This window comes from Rhagoletis zephyria, unplaced genomic scaffold (assembly GCF_001687245.7).
Source record: "Rhagoletis zephyria isolate East Lansing unplaced genomic scaffold, Rhagoletis_zephyria_1.1 Rzeph_scaffold_00035, whole genome shotgun sequence".
NCBI classification, from domain to species: domain Eukaryota; kingdom Metazoa; phylum Arthropoda; class Insecta; order Diptera; family Tephritidae; genus Rhagoletis; species Rhagoletis zephyria.
In genome coordinates, this window is record NW_016157119.1 from 347,553 (window position 1) to 367,706 (window position 20,154).

Genomic DNA, 20,154 nt, shown 5'->3' on the forward strand with positions numbered 1-20,154 from the left:
AGCCTTCAAAGATTTCAGATTGTGCAACTTACGATCTGCAGGTTAAACTTTCATTTCCGGGACATAGGTTCTTTGGAGCAATAGAAATATTATCATGTACAAATTTTATATAACTTCAACAAATATCGAGCATTTAAAGGCAAAAAGTGTTTGAAAAAATTTGCAATTTTTTTTAATACCCAAATGCTCAAAAAGTGCTCGAATGATTTTGTCCTTGTTTTTTTAATCAAAAACTCAAGATTTTTCCTTTCATTTGGTATATGGGAAGTATTGGTTGATATCCTCTAAGTATGTTGATTTGATTCAAATATATGGGCATAAATAATTTTCCATACAAAATCACTTCGTCATCGTTTAGCAAACACGTGCATGCGTTGGAAGTTAGGGAAGGAGACACAAAATATACATATGTGTGTAGGTATTTCGGCTTTTGAGTAACAAATGGCGCAATATTTATGAAAGGCAAAGGTGAAGGGGAATATGTAGATGAAGAATGTGATAAACATAAAAGTAAAAGCAAAGATATATTTTCGGAACTTATCGATATAATAAACGATATTTTTTATCGATTTTGTTATCGATATTTAAATCGATTTTGTTATCGATTTTATAATCGATTTTTTTAGATGTAATCGATTTTGTTATCGAAATTTCTTATTGATTTTGTTACTGATATTATTATCGATTTTGTTATCCACACTTTTATCGATTTTTTTATCGATTTTGCTATCGATATTACTATCGCTTTTGTTATCGATATTTTTTTTGTCGTGTGTGCTTTCGTTTTTGACTTGTATGTGCTTTCAATAATACCACGTATTCTACGTTTAAATTTAGCGGCTGTGTCTTCGACACTATAATGACACATTTTAAATCTAGCTTTGCACCAGACATGCCCCGACACGTCACTACACCTTTTCTTCTGCCTTTGAATGGCAGAGCTATTGTAAGATCTCCCATACAGCTACCATAGAGGGTTGCTTATTGAAAAACGCCTTCCTGTAAGGGTTTATTTAGAAGCGCTTCTCATTTTGCCGACTGGGTACTTTCGCCAATATTATATAGAATATCATTTTAATCATACAATTTTACGGTCAGTTTTTTTTATTGGTGTGTGTTACACACTTACATATGGGTGTGTGTGATTTTACCAGTTCTTTATAGAAATTAGTTTGGTCTTATATTTTTATACAAAGCTACGCAAGTTCTATAAAGTCTTGTTGTTTTTTTACTTGATTAACCAGACCACCAACATTAAAATTTAAAATTCGAAATGACAAAAAATTGCAGAAACCTGTTCGCCTCTCAATGCCTCTCGCTGCAGAATAAAGTGAACGGAATGTTTAATAATTTTGAGCTTATTATGTTGAAATTGACACTTATGTAATTCCTACTATCTCTTTCAAACTTGTATAAATAAACAAATATTTGGCGCTTACACATTTATTGATGCTTGGCCGAGCTTCTCCTCCAAGTTGTGGTGTAACAGAAATTCATGTGAAGATTTGCCATTCTACAAAATCATGTGTCTATTAGACCAGTGTTTTATTAATATTAACACAAGAAGTTGAATTTTCCGATAGAAGAGTAAATCCAATTTTCTTCGCTCAGCGAGATTTGTTAGATCAGTAATGTCGGAGGAGTTTTAATGCTTGGATTCGGTGCCACAAATATTTTATGATACTCTTTTCTCTCGCACTTATTTGCTGCCTGATTTCCTGTAATACTGCCATGTGCCGGAACCAAAATGTAGTGGCGATGTCTATTCCAAGGGTAGCTTTCAGAGAGCAAGGTCCTTACTGGCTTTATATATATTTCAGCTTGGAAAATATTGCATGAATCTGGATATCCCGTCCTAGGTCCATTTCGGATCAGTCTGAGATTGCTATCTTGATTAGTGTTGCCAGATGTTTTTTTTAGTCATACGGGGCTAATGCATAATTTGTCTCAAAAATACGGGATTAACAAAAATGTAACGGGAAAAATGAGAAATAATTGATTTTCTTTAACTTCGAACCATATATTAACAAGGTGATCCATTTCAACGAAGTACTGTTCACATTAGTCATAAATTTATGATAAATTTCGTTTATTTCATGACAACACTTTTTAATTTTAACAAAAAATGTATGTACGTAGAGATACAATTGCGGTCAAAATAATAGCAGAAAATTTCAAAATGATGCTGTTGGAACTTTTCTTTATTTATTTAGTGTTAATAATTTTAATTTAAAATATAGGTCGATCTGCATCAGATATCACGTAAATAAAAGTTTCAAAGCTTGCACAAAGTTCACAAAAATTAATTAAATGGCGTTTTCGTTTCTACCGAAAAATTTTACCTTCTGTTTGCGCTCTACGTACAAATACTAAGAAGAAGGCAGCATTTTTTCTAGAAACGAATACGCCAAAAGTTAAAAAAAAAATTTCATAAAAATTTCGATTTCGAGTATGTAGCTCATTTTATTACCATTGATTTTTTAGATTTTTTGTTTGTGGAGGGTGTTGCGCATTTTCTTTCATATAAAAGTCAGTTTTGTTCATGCATTATATGGAAGAAAATTCGCAACACAATCAACAAAAAAAAATCTAAAAAATCAACAGTCATTTTTAGCTATATTTCTCTCACAGAGCTGCATGCAATAATGCTTGCTAATGACCTACCCACAATAGCCGCGTTAAAGCATAACCATGTTAAGTGGAAATTTACAGGTTGAAATTAATAATGAAACTGTCGAAAATTCGGGAAAAATTTTGTCCCATCGGAACATTTCAAATTTACGTAATGCAAAATACGGGACATCCCAGCAAATACGGGACATTTGGCAAAGCTAAACTTGACTTTGTTTAAAATTTGTGAGGGACTTCGATGTTGTAGTCAGTGATTTGTTAGTCAAAGTAGATTACGCATCCCCAATCGAATGTAGATACATTTCACATTTACTACTAGTGTGTCGGGACATACCGGAGAACTTCGAAGCAAGTGAATTGGTAAGGGTAGACAAATCTTGCCATAAATACATACAAAAAAAAGTTATTAATTTATTAGTTATACTAAATTTAAAATGAAATGGGCTATTAAAATGTAAACCAAAAAATGATTATTCAAATTTTGATTTAAAACTTTTAAATTTTGGTGATAATTTTTTGAAATTTTCTAATTTTCATACACATTATGAAATGTGCATTTATATGGTGCTTGTTATAGTATAATGAGCTGGGCTTTTATTAAAAATTGATAAGCGTTAAATAAACAAAAGAAATATGGCCAAACGAATCAAAATGTCGCACACCTATTTTTTTGTTTTTTTTTGTACATGAGTGTGCATAATAAATAATATTAACTTCTTATCTTGCTGACGTATTTTCTCGCACGTAATACACGCTTACTCGTATATCCGGCAACCAAAACCCCACACCAAAACAAAACAGTACCACCAAAATTCGATGTGCCCATTGATAGCACAACAATGGCCGGAGGCAGAGAATTAAAAAAAAACGACAAAAGAAAAACAAATTTAAGTTCAAAAAGGAACCATTTTATAATATAAACAAAGCAATGAACAACAACAACAACAAATTGTCCCAGTCATTGACACTCGTGCCGGCAATTGAGTGCACCGAAAGTAATTATTTGTTGGTTTTAGCAATAAATTTTTTTTTTTTCATAGTAGTAAATATTTATATTTATATACGCAGATATTGGTTTTAAGCAGAACAATCTCTTATGTTCTGCTTGAGTTCTTTTACAGCTGGACACCTTGCAAGTAGCAAAAAATTAATTGGAAATCACTCTACCGAATAATAGTTGCTATTTACGTCATATTTCGATAAGATTTTAACCAGGTTAAAAAAAAATGTTTTTCATGCTGTATATTTTTTTAAGTCGCTTGTTGCTAATTTCTCTTGTCAAAGTTTCCTGCAGTCAATTTAGAACTTTTTTTATTTTCATTCAATGGTGGCTGCTGTAGTCAGCTGGTTAGAGGTTCAAATAGCTGACAGCACTAAAAAAAAATATTCGTTCTTTAATTCTTAATGTAGATTCAAACTACCAACATTTGATACAATGGGCCATGTTTTTGGAACTCAAAAGACAAAAAGCATCCATTCCAAGCAATGCCACTTGAAAAACTTGATCAGCACTTGTATCAAATTTGAGTGTTTGTAGGTATTTTTAATTTTCATACGAGTACACAAAACAACGGAAGCAATTAGTGGCAACTGTAAGCAAAAAAAAAAAATATGAAAAATGTACTATTTGTGTACGAAACACCAACAACTGTAAAAATCAGCTGCTAGGCTGGAGTTGCTGAAGATCAATTATGAATGATGACAGATAAACAGAAGTAAGATAAGAGCCAATTCAAAAAAAAAAAAACACTTCAAAAAAACGATATCAACAGTTACATTAGACATTTATTTATTTAAGGCTTGCAGATACATAAATACATACCGTGAAGAACAAAAGTATTGGCACAGCGAATTTTTCTCAATATATGCAAGGTTTTTTAATCTAATTTGTTTTCGATAATTTTTAATAAAAGTATAGTTAAATTTTTTAGAAAAATTCTAAGTATGCAGTAAGTTCAAGCGGCCGCTGTGGCGTTGTGATAAGCAGTGTGCGCTTCCACTCCCCAGGGCTTGGGTTCAAGCCCTTGTCAAAGCAACATCGCAAATAAATGTAGAAAAAAGGTTTTTACTTAACACCGGTCGCCCCTTGGCATAAAAATACAGTCGCCGCCCGGAGTCGGCGTACAACTATAGGTCGCTCCCCTTTGTGTGACAACATCGCGCACGCCACCAAATCGGAGGAGAAGATCGGCCAAACACTAAAATATGTTATAAAAAAATATCGAAAATAAATTAGAATAGAAAACTTTCGTTCGTCACTGTATGTATTTCTGATGGCACTCAAACTAATTTATTTCCTGCATTGATACGAGAGGCATTTTAAAATCAATTTTGCAAGAGTATTTTACTTTCATTTCATGTTTCTAATCGAATTTTAATGCGAATGCTCGAATACAGTTTACGACGGAAATTTTCATTTTATTTTTTGTTCTCTTTTGCACAAATACCTGGCAATTTCCGGTTCTCAAAAATTATATCAAAATCAAATGATATGTGGTATAGAAGATGTTAACTTAAAGAAACAATAAATATTACTGATGCAATCAAAATCGATCGTAATTATTCAAATGAGGATATTCACCTCAGGGAAGACCTTGAAATAGCAACAGTACGCAGCTGCCCATACAAATATCTTCTTCGTTAATTGGTTTGCGTTTACTTCTTTGGATTTAACGGCGGTTAACTGGTGATGTTGTACAAATTTGGTAGTGAAGCATACAAGCGTTAATTATATGTAGATTCAATTAGGAATTTCCAAGAATATCTTATTTTTAGTGAAATGTGGTAAAAACACCAGTGTTGGGAAAGATGCTACGCTAACTTTCGATTTCTTATTATAACCTTTTAACATTTAGTTTTGTTTGCAATCCAATTTTTTCTACAAAAGTTTTTCAGTATTTTCCCGAGTATGCTTTATATTAGAGATGTGCGATTAATCAATTAATCGAACAAGCCTATTAATCGAAAGCCGATTAGTTAATTAATCTAAAAATAATTATTTTTGATTTATCAAAATGAATAATATTCCGATTAATAAGATATTGTTTAATCTAGATTCTGATTAATAATTTTATTAATCTTAACCTTAATCGTAACCTTACCTTTAACCTTAGAAAACATTTACTTTAACCTTAACCGTGACTTTAACTTTAAATATAGCAATAACCTTAACTTTAACCTCAATCTTAACCTTAACCTTAACCTTAACCTTAACCTTAACCTTAACCTTAACCTTAACCTTAACTTAACCTTAACTTTAACCTTAACCTTAACCTTATCCCTGACCTTAACCTTAACCTTAACCTTAACCTTAACCTTAACCTTAACCTTAACTTTAATTTTTACTTTTATAGTTTCTACATTTTTCTTAATTATTTCTTTGTGTTTATCTTTATCCTTATTTATCTTTGTCTTTGTCTATATCCTTGGCTATGCTTTTATCTTTCCCTCCCCCAGTGGCGTTCAACGCGGCCGTTCGTTGCCTGCCCACCTTCACCGTAACATTAAATATATAACGCAAACATCTCCGAACTCCATTAAAAAAGTTTCACCACAAACAGGTTAGTTTTGGTCGCTTCCAGCTTTTTCTTCTTCCTACGGCCTTTTATTTGTCTGATCAGAGAACAGAAAACTTCGTCTCATTTGCGAAGTTCAGTCAGTTTCCGTTCAGGGTCATCTTTGTGTTAAGGTTTGGTTTTAAAATATTCACAGAAAGGGCCAAAAATCATTCGAAGAAGACCTTTCACAAAGGCCCCAAAGGCGTTTAAATTTCGTTCGACATCTTTGACCATTCTGTACCGTATAAAAAGTCGAGCATGAGAAAAGATGTTTTATGTTTGAGTTTTATTCATCAAGAGAGAGCTCTGCGTTCCAATAGCCAGTAGCGCCTGTTGGCGACAGTTATTATTTGCTTGATATCCAAGCTGACATTATTTGTGATGTTAATGATGGATCTTAGATAGACAAAGTCCTTCACTACTTAAAAGTCATAACTGTCAACATTGACGTGCTGCTTGGAGGTACTTTGTTTTGTGCTCGTTTCTCGTCAGATACCTCCTTCTCTACATATGCTGCTGAAATTCTGCACCAACGGTGTTGAGTCCAATGATGTCAATAAGTCGCCACAGTTTTGGTTTAACGCGCGATCTACGCTTTCCAATATCGCCTTTTTAAAACTTCGTTTGGTCTCGAGAGACTTGGATGAAGCTGAGGGCTATGCTAAACGTTTCTTAGTCTTATTAGTTTTGCGAGGATCTCAGAGGTAGCTTGTCTTCGTGCTATCTAAAGGAGCTTGAAAATCTACGAAAAGGTGGTGTGACCTGCGTCCATTCTCGATGCATCTGAGCCAACAAAGTCGTCAGCTAAAGCCAAAAAATTACTCAGTCAAAGTGCAAAGTCCACTGAGATACCAATGTTCGGGCATGTAAATAAGAACTTACTGGCGTTGAATATCTCGTATTGCATCGGTCAAATGAGCTTTGTTGTTTTGAAGCCGTTTTATTGCTATAATCGCCATCGAGTTGGGTGGGCGAACTTCTTGTCTACCTCTCGAAAAGCTATCTCTTCTCCCACGGCTTTTCAAGGTATCGGTATAAACTGTTTAATTAATTGATCTGACATTATCTTTGTGTTCTCAATTTAAAAAGCATGTGATAGAGATATGCATCGTCAAAATCTGTTTGGCTTTTAATATTTCGTGCCGTCTTCCTTAAATCGCTGTAGCCAAATTAAATTAATTCATTGGCCTTCACCGTTTTGTAACCTTGGCCATGAATGCTTTGAATAATAAAATTTGAATATACATATGGGGTATTCCATCGTCACGGGTGGGACATTTGTACAGCAAAAATAGTTTTTCTTTTTTAATTTAAGTATAAAGTACTAAGCAATTCTACATTTTGATAAAGCTACACCTAGTTCACTAATATACGAGTTATTACCAAATACGAAAAATATTCCAACTTGATTTTATATTGGAAAATTCTGAGCTGTTTCTTCCGTCACGGGTAGGACAAAGAAAAGACACTGCTTTTTGGAGAACATATATTTTAAGGAAAGTCTGTGAATTTACTTAACATTTCTATCTGGATTAGATGTTTTACTATACAGAAAAGAACCAGCAATCCCAACAAAGCACAAACCATAATAAGAATTATTTGTTTATTATTAAAAAATTCAAAATTCTCCTGTCACGGGTGGGACAACTTTTGTCACGGGTGGGACACGTACGATTTTCTTCATGAAAGGAAGCTTCTAGTGAGATCCATATCAAAGAGATTAGGTATGATAAATGTTAGAGGTCAAATACAAGATCAATTGACCTACTTTTATGACAGTGGAGTCATTGTAAGACGCACGATATACTGCTGACCCCAGGATCTATTTTAGGGGCAATAGTTATACCAAACGAAAGCTAGAAGTCGCCAGATTGATGTATTAAAATGCATGGAAGAAAGGATTATTTGCAAACGCATGAAATTTTATATGCATTTTCCTAATGCACTTCTGCACGGTGCATTTGATTGCAACGAAATTTCGAATGTGCCTTAATGATTTTCAAGTTTGTTTAGAATAGCTATGTATGTCTGACTAATACTAACTACAGGCTAAACATGTATATCGACTACTGTTATCACGTCGATAGAGATGTCTAACCTGCTGTTAGTGTTGACCAGACATTGAGTAACCGGCTTAAGAGTGGCTCGAGTTGAGTTATTTTTGGAAACTGATTTCATGGACAAATCATGCTCAAATTTAGCTATTCCTTAAAATATGTTGTCGTATTCAACTACTTTTCTAATGTTGAAGTTTTGAGTGTATTTACAGTGTAATAAAATAATATAACTAAATTTTTTTTCGAAAAAACGTTAATTTCAGGTATTGAGCATTGATTCATCAAGCATTCCATGTTCAATAAGCTACTCTACAATTGGACACAAAGTTTCACTTACTCATGGAATACCCCATATGTTAAAATTATTTTGAAATTCAAATTCGCTGTGAATTAAGTAGTAGACGAAAGTCAGAGATATTTGCAAATAAATCATTGTGTTGAATATGTAGGTATGCGCGTATGAAACGTCACTTCATTTCGAAAAGTTAACGATCTTGATAATAACAGTACTCACATTTTTTTTTATAGTGGAAGCAAACATGCGCAATTATTTATTCATTATTATATGTAGTTCACAGGTAATTTCTTTCCACTAACAAAGTTTTGTGTTGTTGTAAGTACATAAAATAAGTCAAAGCTGCAATTTATTTAGATCTTAACGGCTTCTTATCCGACTTTTTCTTGTGTTCAGCGGAATTTGAACTGTGGTTCAGTAAGCTCAGTAGGCGGAGGCTGCTATTTTCGGTCTTAAATATAACTATAGATACTGACGGAATTGGAATCTAGCAGAATACGTTTTAGAAAGCTTTAAGACTATTATATGTATTTTTCCATGCGGAAGATTTAACTTCAATACATAAACTAACTGTCGACATTTAATTTGATATGGTAAAACTCAAAGGATTTAACCCTCTAATGCCCGGATAAAAAAACTTTCGGATTTATAAAAAAATTCTTTGAGCCAGTACAGTCATTGGTTTAGCTATAGCATGAGATCATTTAATTGAGGAACTTTTCAAGAAATCACCGCTCTAAAGCTCAACTAGCTTTTATTCAACCAAAACACATTTCAAAATAATAATAGATAAGCATAGCTGTTAGAAACAAAAGTTATTATCACGTTAGAGAAACTACAAATGTACATGGTTTTGTAAAGTGGAACGCAGGTAAAAAAAAGCTTTTGAAAGCTTACAAAGCTTCTACAAATATCTTGTCATAACCATTAGGATAGGTTGGGTTAATCTGGCCGGCATTGAGGCGCACATAGACCGGTATGTCTGTATAAACTAATTACTTAATTCATATTATAGTTATCTGTGTACCTGCCTATACGAATAAAACAAAAAGTTTTTAAATAGCAGGGCGTATGAGTAACTGTTGTGAAGACAGCAAGCCTGCGGGGCGAATGAGCAACTTCAGACTTGTGTATGTATTTTTATTTTCTAGAGATGAGAATATAGCCGTAGTAAGGCATGCTTGTCGTAAAAAGCGACTAAAATCCCTTGCAAAGGTTGAGGTGTCGGAAAGCAGCTCGCTAACAACGACCCACCGGTGACGGCGAGGGCTCGCTTCCATTGGCCCATAAGAGGAGGAGAAAACGGCGGTATCTGAAGGCGAAGCTCTGGCAAGAGAAATCACTATGTGTATCAACAAAACCCTCCTCTTAGTGCATCTAGCAAAGAGGCCCAGGCCGGCGGGGGATAGACCTTCGGAAACCTGTATCGCTTTGGTGGATGCAGGGGCAACCAAATCACCTGCAGAACGTTGTAAGGAAAGGAAAACTTTGGCCTGCCCCAATGCCCCCTCCGCGAAGAATCGTGGTGCTCGCAAGAGTAGTGCCGTTCGCATCGGGGGTCATAGCGTGGCGGTCGCTGGTGTGGCAATTCCCAACTCCGATTTAGCATAGATTTCTCAAAGACAGCGGCAGATGAAGGCGGTTCCAGCAAGACTAACCTCTAACGCCACGGCATCATCGGCCAAAACCAAGAGTACTAGTAATGTAAGCGTTGATTGCTGTATTCCAAGCCGACGAATTTGCAATCCTCAAGGCCACGGAGTATCTGTAGTGATAGCCAAGCTGTACTGAATACATTTTCCAACCCTCTAACTACTTTTCGACTGGTTCGGCAATGCAAGTTTCAACTGTAGTATTTCTTTGGAAAAGACCACGCACTTGTCTTACTCTAGGTGCCAAGTTACTCGGTAGTACCTGACAATAGAGCATCCGGCAATTTGGCCAGAGAGGGCTGAGGCCATGTCTTCCTCGGTCCGCAACCAGTTATATCGCTCCCATCTTCGGTCATCAAAGCTGGGTCCATTGACTGGGCGGTTTCGAGAGGATGGAGGTGGACGAAACTTTTTTGTTGCCCTCGATCTCGGAGGGTCTCGGTAGGTATTTGCTTTCATTGTACCGATTGGACTGCAGACAACTTGTGCGACTTGTGTTGGCATAGCTGACAATCCCATTTGCCCTTCCTACCTTGAAGAGGATGAGACGGCAGAATACTTTTTGTGTCTCTGTGCCGCGTTTGCAAGGATTAGGTATGCAGTTTTTGACACCGATGTGTTGGGAGACGAACAACTAAGCTCTTTGACACCCAATTCGATTTATTCGCAAATCAAGTAAGTAGATTTAAAGCAGATTAAAAGCAACATGAAAACAGTACATGCATGTAGGCATGTAGCCTTAGTGTTCTCTTCTGCACGCGTTCTTTTGTGTGTTTACTTCCGACAAAAAGTAAAAACCCTACAGGCCATAGTATCAGTTGAAAAAGGAAAATGTTGACTCTCCTAGATCCACGGGGTGGTAAATGGTTTTTTTATTTACATTCAACAATCAGCCGAAAAACCCCGACTGAATAGCAAAAATAGGATGCCAGCGAGATAAAAAAAACTGACGTTTTAACAATCACGCGCATAACTTGAATTTAAGCCGCCCAGGCTATCGCAGTTCTGCTCCAAAATTCTCTATATGGTAGCGATAGATCACCTATGTATGTACATTGGCAACCTGTTAATAAAGTTGCCGATCGTTCTCATTGTGAGCTGTAGGTGATTAGTCCCGGTACTTTTGCCTGCAGGGATGTATTTTATGCAACGATTCCCAACTTCTTCGCGTCGCTGATATCACTGGTCTACAAGGGTTTTGCGAATAAGACGGGACCTGGTGTTTCCGAACGGATTTTTCGTGCTGAACACGAATCTGGGGTCCAAAACTTCCCATCACGTCACGTTTTCGAGAAAAAAGGGGTTGAAACCCCTAAAAACAGCGTTTTTGGCCATTTTTGAAAAATTGTAGAGCTGAACCCTGACGTGCTACAAACTTTGTATATGTCAGAAATTAAAGGCTAAATCGTGCCCTTTCGAATGAGCCCTATGCCGAATTAATCGCATGCACCCTTAGATCAGGGGGTGTATTTGTGTCTAGGAGTCCAATTTTTATATCCACCATATTCGACCCGTCATCTTAAATTTTTAAAATCTAACTGCAGATTCGTAATCAGCGACTTTTAATATAGTTAAAACCTTGGCATTATTAATTTTCTATGATCGTTTAAGATTAAATTCTTTCTGTGATCAATTTTTCCTGCACCCCTAAACACAAATACACCCCCTGCTTTAAGGGTGCACGCGATCAATTCGGCATAGGGCTCATTCGAAAGGGCACGGTTTAGCCTTTAATTTCTGATATATGCAAAATTTGTACCACGTCAGGGTTCAGCTCTATAATTTTTCGAAAATGGCCAAAAACGCTGTTTTTAGGGGTTTCAACCCCTTTTTTCTCGAAAACGTGACGTGATGGGACATTTTTGACCCCGGATTCGTGTTTAGCACGAAAAATCCGTTCAGAAACACCAGGTCCCGTCTTATTCGCAGAAAAAAAGTTGAAATTTGTAGACCAGTGTATTTAATGACATAATATGCTCAAGTTATGGTGTAAATTCATGGTAAGCAGTCATCGACTACGCCTCCATCCTGTTAAGAACGATGTACAGCCTTTCATTGCGTGACATTTTTTCACCCTACATATACATGCATACATATGTAACTATGAACCATTAATAAAGCATACAAGTAAGTTAATGATTGCGAAATGCTTTTGTAAAAGCAGCATAAATGATCCAATAATGACATGGGGGAGGTTAAAACAAATTGCCAATGGCATGCCAATTTGGTAAAGCGCAAAAAAAAAACACCAAAAAGGAAAGACGTCAGGAAAATGCTAAATTGCAAATCAACTGGTTGGAAATTACGCTGGCTTTGCCAAAGTGACTGCGAATACTATGTACATACATATGCATATACTAGGGTGGTCCTTAAAATCAAATGACCGATTTTTTTCAGTCTCACCCCTTCAAACGCTACTACCACGGTCACTGATATCTCATACAAATTTCGGTCCCGATTGGAGACGGTTATGGCGTCTTCATAGGATAATCTGAACTTTGCCCCTTTGCGACCTGCCTTAACCGTCTCCAATCCGGATCAAAATTTATACGTGATATCTTCGACTACAGTAGCATCGACGTAGGAGTTGAGGCTTAGGAAATCTGATGTAAAAATTTGCTTCCTACATTTAAGGACCACTCTAGTATATACATGCATACATATAGTTATAATAAATATCGTTCGTGCGTCTACATACATACATAAGTATGTTTACATATGTAAATGTTGGATACAATTTTGTTTATTTTCTATAATAAGTAGTTGGAATAAGTTCCAAGGATTACTGAAAGCGACTCAGTAAACTTCAGTGTTTAGTTTTCCTTCATAAGGAATACCTTAGAGCAACAGTCAGCTGACTACCGCATTTACTATTTACTAATTTACATATTTACAATAAAATGTGCACGTGCAGAAAACTTTGTCGGCCAAAATGCACAGCATAACAGCTGGCAAGGAAAAGAAGCGAAGAATTACATTTGCATAATATATACATGTAATCGTAAATGTTTATATGCATACATAATGTACATTAGACCATACCCCCCTACCAGCAAAAAAAAAGTTCTCCATTCACCCCTCAGTTCAGAGTAATTTTGCAAGGCAATTTGGGAATAAATAAAAAATTGTGGCCAAATGTAGGGGCCGCGTTTTGACCAGGGACGGCAGTCAATAGTTATTATTGAGTTTTATTTTTTCGCTCAACGAAAATAATTATCAGTTGATTTTTATATTTTCGCTCAGATATAATAATTATTGTCGTGTTTCAATTTTCCACTAAAAAATTATTTCCTACAAAATGTAAAAGGCGCAGCCAACTGAAATTTTGACCTGATAATTTTGGGACTTATTCCTTTTATTATATCGCTACCTCTGAAAAGGTAACGTCGGAAATCATGGCGGTATAGCTTTTGAGTTTGTTGAATAATCATTATTCTTAAGTGAAAAAATAAAGCTCAATAATAATAATTATTTTTGAGCGAAAAAATAAAAATCAAAAAATTAGCATAAAGTGCCACCCTAATATGAGTAAATTAAAGCTCGCCAAAAACCATTCAACTTTTGTTAAGGAACAATTTCCATTCGGGGCCAATTTATTTTTTTTTTTTTTTGCTGAATGTAGGTGTCGCCATTTTGCATTCACGGTAAGGTACTACCCTAGTGTCAGTAAATCAAAGCTCACTAAAAGTCGTTAAACTTTTGTTAAGGAAGTATTTCGATTCATTAGAATCAATTAAAAAAATATTTATGGCCTAATGTAAATGTCACCAAACAAAAAAATTTTTCGAAATTGCGTTACAAAAATACTGTAGACTCAAGAGTGCCCGGCGAACTCTTTTTTTTATTTGTTTGTAAAGTGGTGCGGTCTAATGTACATACATAGATACAGTTTGTGTGAAAATATTACAATTGTACATATGTATGTAAAATACGTTGGAAATATGAAAAGGTAGTTGGCCGGTCTCGTGTTTAACGACCATACCCAACTAATAAGAAGTTGTACCAATTTAGGCCAATGAGAACTTCCGGCAGAGCTGCCGCTAAATCCTGCGAGTATTTAACACAGCCAAAAAAGAAACTTTAACGATATGTATTTAAGCTGATTTGCTGTAGGCGGGTGAAATTGCATGTCCCCGTAAGAAAAACTTAGGCCACTATGTTGGAATTTTTGATTTATTGCTAATATTTCAAGAAGAATTAATTTTGTACGGCATCCATGTAAATAAAAAAATTGCATTCGAGTGTTGAGCGACGATTCTACTCTACATGTCAAACAAAAGGGTTTCCTAAACGATTTATTTCGAAAATATTTTTAAGGGGGTTGCCACCTATGCAAAAAATTAAAATCGATTAATTAATAAGTTAAATAAAAAACCGTAACTTTGTAACTAAACAATTATTTCGAAAAAATTGTTTAGAGGGCTGCCACATGTTCAAAAAGTTAATGTCAATTTAATTAACATGTTAAAGGAAAAAGTTTAATATGGTTATCAAAAATTTCAAAAATATTTTTAAAGAGAGCTGCCACTAGAAACTCAAAATGAATTTAATTAACAAGTTAAATAAAGTATTTTAAATCTTTATCTTTTTGGAAAATGTTTTTACCAGGGTTGCCACCAGTTTAGTAATTTAGTTTACAAGTTATTATATAAGAAAATTTGTCTGTTTGTTGGTCTTTCTTTGTATAGATATGTAGATCATATCCGGATTAAAATGTGGAATATTTTTTGAAAAAGGATGACTCCTGCTTAAAAACTTAAATTCTACGTTAAACAATAGGTTCATCGAAATTTTACAATATAAGTGACAAACGAATAAGATTTAAAAAAGCTTTGTTACGAAAACATTTTTAACAGGATTGCCACCTATTGAAAATGTTAAATTAAATTTTACTAATATGTTTAATGAACTATAACAATATGGGTGGCAAACGCAAGAGAAAAAATCTTTATTTTAAAAATGTTTTGAAGGGGGTTGCCACCTTTTCAAAAGTCAAATTTAATTTTTTCATAAGTTAAGTAAAGTATTAGAATATTAGTGTCAATCGATAGAGATATTAGAAAGCTTTGTTTCGAAGATGTTTTTAAGAAGGGTTGCCGCCTGTTAAAAATTAAAATTAAATGTAATCAATAAATGAAATGAAACATTAAAAAATGATGTCAAGTGAAACAAAATTTCATTGAGAAGGCTTTATTTCGAAAATATTTTTAAAAGTGGTTGGCACCTATTTAAAAGTCTAAGGGCCATTTTCTCTAATAGGTTGGAAACAATTTTTAAGAGGGTGGAACTGCTTAAATAATCAAATTCAAGTGAAAATTGGCAAAAATAAATATCTTTCGTCTTTATAGAAAAAGATAAATGAAATATACTGGTATCATTATTATGAAGTAAAGCGTGTCGATTTTTATTCAGACACATAAATTTTGAATTTGCTTTTCTTAACATAGAATTTAAGAATTTAGTAATTTTTCTTTGAAAATCGGCCTTGTTCAAAACTGTTGAAATGGTCTTTAAGTTTTGCTAGATTTTGTGTGAACATTTTGTTAGAAAAAATTTATTTGATGCGGCAACACTGATACAAATTCCAATGCAAATACGAATAGGAATGCGAATACTTTTATCATTGCGAGTACTTGTGATCGATCTGTATATTAAAGCGTCATTCCTTCATTTCTCAGTTAACTCTATTATTGTTTTGCTTTAATCAAATTTCCAGCTGGGTAGTAAAATTACCGCTATCGCAAGTGAAATGAGGGCTCTTTGATGTCACATCCAGTCGCATACATACTTTCATGTATCAATGTACGTATACGTAATGATACTTACGTGCATGGATTTACATTAGGCCGTGACACCTCACAGGCAAACAAAAAAGTTGGCCAGAGACCACTGTGTCTAAAGTATTTTTTTTTTTCAAGGCAATTTGGAAAAAAAAAATTTTGGCCGAACCTAGGGGTCTGTTTAAATTTTTCATTGACACCTGCAATCCGGAAAAACATTTAGGTAGTTCGCCTGGAATAATCAAATGTTTAATGACTTTTAGAGAGTATGAACTTACTGGTATTAGGGTGGTAGGAACTGAGATCTGGTGGGTAAGTACTAGAACTTGAGGTCAATGAAGTTTCGAACAAAAAAAGAATTTTCCCAGGACAAGAACAGCGATTTATCAAACTTTAAAATTCGACTGTAAATAGCGGAGATATGATATGAAAAAGGTGAAAAGCCGACCACTACGTTCGGCCGGGAAAAACATTTAATCGAAATTGCTCTGCAAAAATAATTTAGAACTAGGGGTGTACCGAGAACGTTTTTTCTGGTACGGTCTAATGTACATAGATACCTACGTAAGAAGCATAAGTTTAACAGTTCGTTTCGCTATTTGCAAAATAGCTCCAAAGTATGCTACTCATACAAAGAATGCTCATTCCATTCACCATTCGGCGCACATCTAACAGGCGGTAGAGTTTAGCAAAACGCGGCATACGAAGGACTTGAAAATTCTCTACAAAATCCGTTTTCGAAAATCGGGCTGACATTAACAACAGAGAGTTTCGTTTTTACATTTGTAATTTCGTTCTTTCGAATTCTGGTGAAAGTTAAGAAAAAAAATAAATTTAAATCTCGTAATTTTAACTATTCGAATTAAACGAGTAATTTCATAAAATTAAATGTTAATAAATGTCATTATAAAATTAAAAAACTAAAAGTCTTTGCAACTTTTTAAGTGAAAATTCCACGGCGCTTTTTTGAATTTATATAATTAAGTCGCCGTGAAATGCCGCACAAATTGAAGAAGCACGCCACCAAAAAGCGCGCCAAAAAGACGGTATCTCTATCAAAATTCAGGAAACTTGTTGTGCCACGCCCCGACGTGCTACACGGTTACTTGCGTCACGATGAGATCAATCTCTACTTGGAATATCTGCAGAACCGCTACAACTTTGTCACGGTGCATACGCTTGGGCAGTCATACGAACGTCGCGCGCTGAAAGCTATCGAAATCGATTGGAATAGCGAAAAGAATATGGATCGCATCGAACGACACCGTGCACGACGCACTTATATGGATAAAACTGTGGCAACAGCCACCGCGCCGCCGCCTCCGCCGCCGCCTCCGCCGCTGTCAACTAACCGAGTGCAGAGTGCATTCCATAGTCGTAATATGATCTTCATCGAAGGTGGCACCCATGCACGCGAATGGATCACCATCGCTGTGGCGCTGAACTGCATCTATCAGCTAACCGAAAAGCATATACGCAACTACGAGTTGTTGCGTAAGTTGCGCTTCATCATTGTGCCCGTCACGAATCCCGATGGCTACGAGTACACTTTCACAAAGAATCGTCGTTGGCGCAAAAATCGTCGACCGATCAGTCATACTCGTCACATCGGTACCGATTGTAATCGTAATTATGATTTTCACTGGGAAGATGGTCCGTCGAAAGTTACACGCAATACCTATAAGGGTGTGAAACCTTTTTCTGAACCGGAAACGCGCGCCATTCGCAATATTTTGCAAAAGAATAAGCAACATTTATTATTCTTTCTGTCATTGCACTCGTATGCCGAGTGTATTATGTACCCGTGGGCATATTGCAAGTGAGTTCATGCGTTTAAAGTGCGGTGAGAGGGAGTCTAGTATTTAGTACTTAAAAGTGTTCTCCGAGTATGAGTAGTATGTAGCATTGTTTTACACGCTCAGCGCGTTAACTTTGATGATACAAGTTTCTTTCAGAATAGCATTGAAAGCACTTAGAACATAGTATATCGACCGCTGAGTGGAAGATCGACCTATCTCTCAGCTGGATATTCGAAAATGCCCTATCTCTGCTGCCGATATATTGAATTTATATTGAGATGGGGCGTTTTTCAAACGAATTCTAAGATAGGGCGTTCTTCAACCGTTTGCTGAGATAGCGCGTTTTCGAAGCGGCAGCTGAAATAAGGCGATCTTCCAATCAGCTAGCGGTATGAAGACGAGGCCACGACAAAGATGAATACGAAATCCAAAACGAAAAAAAGGGGATGAAGACTTAGGGTCAAAACATAGTGGAGCGGCGAGCAAAGCGAAGAGCTAGCATCGAGCAACGCTTCAATTACAAACGTGTATGTACGCTTTGCTCTTCACTATGCCGATCTACTATGTTCTTACCCATAGGCCAAAAACATAGTGGAGCGGCGAGCAAAGAGCATCGAGCAAAGCGTCGTTTTCAAACGCATATGTTTCAATGGGAAAGCGCATAGTGAAGAGCAAAGCGTTCATACACGTTTGTAATTGAAGCTTTGCTACATCAAGGCGCATGCCACAAATGTAAACGACATTTTCTTCAAAATTGTTTTTGTATGCAGAAATATTCCTATGGCAACTAGATGCATTTCTGCATCAAAAAATAAAATTTAAAAAACGTCGCTCACGTTATTTTCGCGGTTAGGGCTCGATATGTGTAAGCGCCAATCTATTATTATTAATATGTGATTATTTTAGGAATTTTGATTCATATACTTATTTTCTGGAAGTCATCAAATGATGTTTAATAGCTTTGATCCAATACTTTTCGTGAAAAATCCTGTAAAACTGTCAAACAGCAAAATTACTCTCTGAAGTGAGAGTAAAAAGTGAGTAACAACAAAAAGTACGGGAACAAAAAACCATTTTTCCTGTAAAAACGTCAACCAGTGATTGCTTGACACTTTTCATGATTTTACCAGAAGAAAAAGTTCGGGTAATTTCTTGCAACTTCATTCTGTACACAACTCTCCAAAAGTCGCTCTCAATTACAGGATTTTGGAGGATTTTGGAGTACGGTAACATTTTTCCTGCAACTTCCTGTAAGTTCGTGTAAAATCCTGTAAGTTCATGGAGTGCTGGATCAGAGCTAATATTTCCGTTCATGTAATTCAAAATCTACCTACGTTTTTTTTGGAAATTTCAACATACAATTAATAAGCTTGATAAAAAGAATATGCATATTTCTATCAGTCTTTTGGTATTCCAATTGTATGAACTGATCAAACTTTGACAAACTTTGATTGCGTTTTCCAACAAAATTTAAATTTTGAAATACTTCTGTATATTATCAAACGTGCGATACAATACCATATATGTAAATTAAATACTGTTCTCTTTTAAATACCATTCCAGAGAGCTTCCTGAGACATGGCAGAAATTGGAAAAGTTGGCATTAACCGGCCGCAATGCCATTAAAGCCTACAACGGACGCCACTATCGTGTCGGAAGCATAGCCATGTTCGTAGATGTGAAAGTTTGAAATTAAAATAAAAATGAATGCACATTTAATCTTTTGCAATATGTATTCTCATATTTCTTAGATTAAGCAAACGTCGTATATCGGGCTCAATTGTTGACTACGCTTTCGGAGTGATACAAGTACCATTAGCTTTAGTTATGGAACTGCCATCGCATGCTTTGGGCTTCCAGCCGCCAGCGGAGTCGATCAGTCCCATTGGGCATGAAAGTTGGCTCGGCATACGGGAGATGTGCAAAGTGGCTTATGATCTAGTGCCGCCATGTTTATATCCAGCAGAAACGCTGTTGTCCAATACAGCGACCAGTAAAGACCAAACGGCACAGCTGCAACGGGCAAACATGAAAATTACTAAGCAGCCTCCGACATCGACAATTGATAAGCAGCCATTCTACGATGCAGCTCTGCCCGTCATCAATAATGATGTCTTAAAAAATACACAAGTGCCTGTCAAGTGTTGAATAAATCGTTTATAAATTGTAAAATTTATTGCATATTTTGTATTTCAGTGAAATAAGCAATATTCTGATGTACCAAAGACAGTGTTTTTTTTTTTATTTACTAATATGTATGTATATGAATATGTGTGTTAAGAGTTAATTTCTTTTCGTTTAGTATTTTTACTTTTTTTTGTATAAATTAAGAGATGCATGAGCGTACATATGCGCATTCTAAAAGGTCATAAAATCCAAAATT

At 35.6% G+C, this 20,154-nt stretch overlaps 1 protein-coding gene across 1 annotated transcript; it reads left to right on the forward strand.

Annotated features, from left to right (window-relative positions):
* Nucleotides 1-16,967: 16,967 nt before the first annotated feature.
* Nucleotides 16,968-19,973, forward strand: LOC108364941 (carboxypeptidase B). Its single transcript, XM_017618829.1, has 3 exons — nucleotides 16,968-17,791; nucleotides 19,335-19,439; nucleotides 19,523-19,973. The coding sequence occupies exons 1-3, from the start codon at nucleotides 16,968-16,970 to the stop codon at nucleotides 19,917-19,919; spliced, it is 1,326 nt and encodes a 441-aa protein (XP_017474318.1). The 3' UTR covers nucleotides 19,920-19,973.
* Nucleotides 19,974-20,154: the final 181 nt, after the last annotated feature.